Source organism: Scylla paramamosain, chromosome 3 (genome assembly GCF_035594125.1).
Source record: "Scylla paramamosain isolate STU-SP2022 chromosome 3, ASM3559412v1, whole genome shotgun sequence".
Taxonomy (NCBI): Eukaryota; Metazoa; Arthropoda; class Malacostraca; order Decapoda; family Portunidae; genus Scylla; species Scylla paramamosain.
The window spans coordinates 5386559-5392500 of NC_087153.1; the positions used below are offsets into that span (position 1 = coordinate 5386559).

At 35.9% G+C, this 5942-nt stretch overlaps 1 protein-coding gene across 1 annotated transcript in view; it reads left to right on the plus strand.

The window, feature by feature from the left end:
- Nucleotides 1-1652: 1652 nt before the first annotated feature.
- Nucleotides 1653-5942, plus strand: part of LOC135088819 (uncharacterized) — a 24047-nt gene continuing 19757 nt past the window's right edge. Inside the window, exons 1-2 of the mRNA XM_063983885.1 lie at nucleotides 1653-1673; nucleotides 2425-2514. Of these exons, the coding sequence (XP_063839955.1) occupies nucleotides 1653-1673; nucleotides 2425-2514 (111 nt within the window). The remainder of the gene's footprint in view (nucleotides 1674-2424; nucleotides 2515-5942) is intronic.

The window sequence follows — 5942 nt, forward strand, 5'->3', positions numbered from 1 at the left end:
GCAAGCGAAACTCCACACTAGCGGCGGAACGACATCGGCGGCAAGCAGTGTGAAGGCGGGCAGGCAGAGGTGACCGCTGTGACACTGACAGTACGAGTGGGCCAAGTCCCGTACATTATTCCACACGCTCTGAGTCACCTAAACCCTATTATTTGCTTCAGTGATTATAGATATGACTTTTAATTTCATGTGTAAATATAATGATGATGACAGCCACATGAAGGACGATCCTATGAAGTGTAGTTAGTTAAAAAAAAAAATGGAAATAATAAACCGAACACACGCACGCACACAAACACGTGCACGTACTCACACACACACACACACACACACACACACACACACACACACACACACACACACACACACACACACACACACACTGTAGAAACCACTTTACTTCTAGGTAATTATAACAAAACACGACTAAAGTTGAATTAAACATAAGACGCCAAGTTTTTGTACAATTATACGTGTCTTCTCAGCAGCATTTTTCTGCTGAATACCATGAGCTTGACGAAAAGAAGCAGAAAATTAACTGAACACATTTTTGCAGACAGGGATGAGCCGCAGACCAAGACAGATGTTGGCTGTCCTCTATGGTACTTACATAATGTGTAAGACTTCCAAGTATGCCATTCCATGCTATTTGTAACACAAACTATTAGATGGAGGAGAAACATCACTCATCCCTCATAGTCAGTGGTACTTAATCTTTATATGCATTATTCATTCCACCACAAACCACAACAAAACAAGACATAAAAGAGACCGAATGGCGGCATCTTACATATGCTGGACGCAATACGTTATTACTGCAGCATCATTTCTGCGCCGAGGATCGTATAAAAATGTAACAGATATTGGAATTTTGATTTACGGCGATGCCGATTAGTATGACCTCTTGGTGGAAAAGAGGCCGCTAAAGAGCGCCGGTGAGCATCTCGAAGAACGTGGCTACGAACAAGCTGAAAGATGATACTAGAAGTCTCTATTTTGTAACGTGTATTGGTAATGTAACGACACGAATATTCCTCTTTCATAGCAAGGAAAACGAATATTCACACACACACACACAATATATATATATATATATATATATATATATATATATATATATATATATATATATATATATATATATATATATATATATATATATATATATATATATATATATATATATATATATATATATATATAATTGAGCTGTTTTATAGGTGACTATATATATACAAATATATAACGTCCCCTATAAAACAACCGAACATTATAGCAACAAAACTGGAGTTTACAAAGGAATGTGTGAAGCAAATAATATCAATAATGCGAATACATATCATGAATTGCAAGGATCAATTTACAGATATTACTGTTAGAAAAATCAGAATATCGTTAGATTATATTAATTCCAAACAACAGCGCAATGCGTGCCTCCGTCCCTCAGAAAAATATATAATACTGTAAATAAATCAAATTATCATTAACAAAACTCTGGAGCGAATTATTATGAAGTAATTGACTGATATCAATGTAGAAGTTGAAAGGACATATTCATCCGCAGTGCAGACTGAAGGCAAGATATCATTCATCCGCAGCGGAGCCTGAGGGCACGATATCTTAGGAAACACTGAGGACGGCACGCCGAGACCATGGCCTCTGTGTGGACCTCGGTGATGGAAATGACAACATGACAGCCTTGAAGTACGCACATTTGGAGCAGCGTCTTATTGTCTACCTATTTAGTGTCGTCTACTCAGCCTTTCACTAGAAAATAAAAATGGAGGAGAATTGATTTCAAGTTATATATTTATTTCTTAACTTATTTATCTATCCATCAATTTTTATGTCAAGCCTGGTGGTGTAGAAAATTTGTCATTTAACTGTTGTTCATCATTATCCGTGGAGATGGTAAACGCTTAATGAAACGTCTACGTAAATATTCAAGTACTAGAATAAAATAAATAAATAATAGAAAACGAGCTTGCTGTAAATTCTGATCTTATTAGACTATCAACAGGGTTCAGTCGTGGAGATATTTATTTTTAGTGAGCGGAGGATATCTTTTATGTGGACACGTCATTAGCAATCCTGTCAAGATGCTGAATTTAGATGCGCTGCAGTGGTGAGACGGAAGAGTAGTCGTGATACGGTCTTGTAGGTATCTACATACACACACACACATATACACACACACACACACACACACGGATCGAACTGATTAAACAGATAATATAAAAAGATGAATGTTTAAACACACACACACACACACACACACACACACACACGTCATCTGGCAAGCTACTATACTATAAAGTACCTAATCAGTAAGTCTCCTGCAGAGTTTCTACATGTAGCAATTTCCCCAAGTATCAAAACGGACGTGGCTCATTAATACGATGCATATAAATACAAACACTACAGCCGGATCAGATAATAAGTGAGAAGCAAGTATCAAGTAAGACTCTCCTTCAACTCACAGGGTGGGACCATGTGACCCTCGCAGTGTTCCCAGTGAGCGGTCTTCCCTCACACCCTCCTCCCTCCACTGACCTGCATCTCTCACTGCCCCTCCCTCCTTCCCTCCTTTCCTCTCTCTCTCCCTTCCTCCACCTCTGGCTCCGTCACACTTCTCTTCAACTGACTTCCCTTTCAGCTTGGGTCCCTCCTCCTGGCTGCATCACTCAATAACTCGCTTCTCCCTCCTCTCCCTCTCTGCCTCCCTTCGCCCTCCTGCTCACCTCTAAAACTCTTGCATAAATATTTCCTCCCAAGGTCATCCTGAGTTCGTCTATTTGTTGCATCGACAGCGGGAAAGATGCGGGTCAAAGCAGACTCGTTGATATTACTTTATTACTGCGGGAGATTTTGTGCGAGTTTATGAAAGGGGGATGCTACGTGCGCCTTCAATGTTGTATGTGACGCTTAGAGGAACATTTTCTTTAACTATTCATTCGTTCATTCATTGACTTTGCTGCATATTAGTAAGGAAGGAGGAATATTTGCTTTAGTGTGTGTGTGTGTGTGTGTGTGTGTGTGTGTGTGTGTGTGTGTGTGTGTGTGTGTGTGTGTGTGTGTGTGTGTGTGTGTGTGTGTGTGTGTGTGTGTGTGTACACTGACTGACTTAGGCAATGTATTGGTAAAAGAAAAATCAAAAGCATTGTTATTTTAGAAAATGGATTTTTCTACTACCTTAGTAATTAGTGCAACAATTCTTGATCTACAAATAGCATGTTTCTTTCAAAGCCGGTACCTCGCGTTTCCCAGAGCCACGCTGAAGGCACGGGGACGATACGGGGCTGGGCGGCGGGGCGGTGCAGGGGAAGGCGCGGCGGGGCTTCGGCGATAGTGTGGATGGGGAGATTCTTTGCTTGGGTCGCCATGACAGGCCTGTGCGCTGGAGAAAAGTATGTTCCTGGCAAAAAGTATTCCTTTTTTGTGCATGAGAAATTGTGGTTACCGGGATTTTTTCATCTGTTTCTTCGACATTAATTTATTGATGAATAATTAATCTGCCATCACCTGGCAGCGCAATGAGGGACAGAGGAATATTTGCCTCCACTTTCCTTCCATTGCATTTAACTTTTACGCTGGTAAGCGTAATGAACGTTTATAATTGTCTTCAAATTACAAACATATTGTATTTGAATGGAGTGAGAAACCATCCTCAAACACAATTCGTTGTCAGATTTGAGCGCACAAACATTCCCATAAATCGCTATGAATAATAATACCAATACACTTGCCTCCTTCTCTGCTAAGAGATAATGTGCTATTTTACCGTGAACAGAAATTCACGACTCGAGCAAACCTACAAATGGTCATAATGAATTAACTAAGAAACATTTTCATATATATATATATATATATATATATATATATATATATATATATATATATATATATATATATATATATATATATATATATATATATATATATATATATATATTTATTTATTTATTTATTTATTTATTATTTATTTTTTTTTTTTTGGGGGGAGGGATACAGCAAATATCGTTTTCTTGCCATAACGGTACAGTGTGTACGGAGCTGACAGAGCCGTGGCAGTGATACACAGATGCCAGGGCGCCTCTATGTGCAAGGTTGACAAGAAGCACAGCATCAGGATATTTAATATATTTCATATTGCATTCATGATATATGGTTGTATCACAAAGTCAGTAGCAGGATAGTGTACGATTTCCTGTTGTGTGTGATACATATAGTTCTGAAGTACTGTCGCAAAACTAATGGTAACTAAAGTGAATTGCAAGAACAACATTGGCTCGATGGTTGAAGCGGCGCGCACCATTCTAACCTTTGTGCAAGAAAGCTGTTTGTCATTTTCTCACAAGACTCCAGAAAATTAATTAACAAAAAAAATTAATTCTAGAATTAGCGCCCGTTTCTTTTAAATTCAGAATGGCATGAGTTGTGGATTCATAGGATGAATGTTAGTCGGGGATAGTCACTGCATTACGGTAATATGAATATCTTGCTTTTTTACCGCTGCTACGCTACAGCTGCAGCCGCTGCGGTTGCTGCTGTTGTTGTTGGTGCTGCTGCTACTGCCACTACTACTACTAGACCGAAAATAGTGTGAAAATTAATAAACCAAGAAATAATACCTCAGTTAAAATAAACACTATTACTGACAAAAGATGTTAATATACTCATGTACTTATGTAAAGTGTGTGTGTGTGTGTGTGTGTGTGTGTGTGTGTGTGTGTGTGTGTGTGTGTGTGTGTGTGTGTGTGTGTGTGTGTGTGTGTGTGTGTGTGTGTGTGTGCGTGTTCTTTTCTCAACATAATCTTATGAGCTTTTCTAGACACATTAGTCGTAACGGAAATAAAAAAAAAAAGACATTATCATTACCATCATAATTATAAGTATGGAATATATATATATATATATATATATATATATATATATATATATATATATATATATATATATATATATATATATATATATATATATATATATATATATATATATATATATATATATATATATATATATATATATATATATATATATATATATATATATATATATATATATATATATATATATATATACTGTCAATATATTCATGTTAAGAGTAGAAGTAATTTGTTTATTTCGTTAGAAGAAATTCTATACACGTCAAGACCACTAGTGTATTTGCCACATTTTTTTTTTTTTTTTTTTTTACGTGAAATTTAATGCCTTTTTATAACTGTTGTCACATGCGTTGTTAACAGTGGCATCATTTTCAAGAGCACCATTGCAGTTCCTGTTACACAGAAAAAAAAATAAGGCACGCATTTAAAAAATAAATCAAATAAACAGTAATAATAATAAGTATATATATATATATATATATATATATATATATATATATATATATATATATATATATATATATATATATATATATATATATATATATATATATATATATATATATATATATATATATATAATAGCAAATAAATAAATTAAGTCAACAAATAGATAAAATTTCTGCAACTGCCCCTGCAGCCATTGTTCTCTAATGTGAAATCAAACGGAAGTTCATATAGTTTTTTTTTTTTCTGTGAATATAAAATATACACCGTTCGCTACGTTCTGTATCATCTGCACTGTACTAAAGTATCTCAGTGTTCCTTCTGTTGTCAGTGTCTCACCTTTCTGTTTCTTTTAATACTTTATCATAATCAGAGAGCCTTTTCGTGTTCTCTGACCTTCCCAGACAATATTTCTTAAGTACTCTACGGCTTACTTACATGTATAATGCTACAGGTTACCCTGCCACCGAGTACGAACAAAGGCCTAACGCCACAGAATAATTCTTTTCATTCATTATACTTATCATTATCATGCATCTTTCGCTTTTTTATAAGAATTATAAAAACTCACTCATTAGTCTAGCAGCATGTGAAAGATGTCGGTAC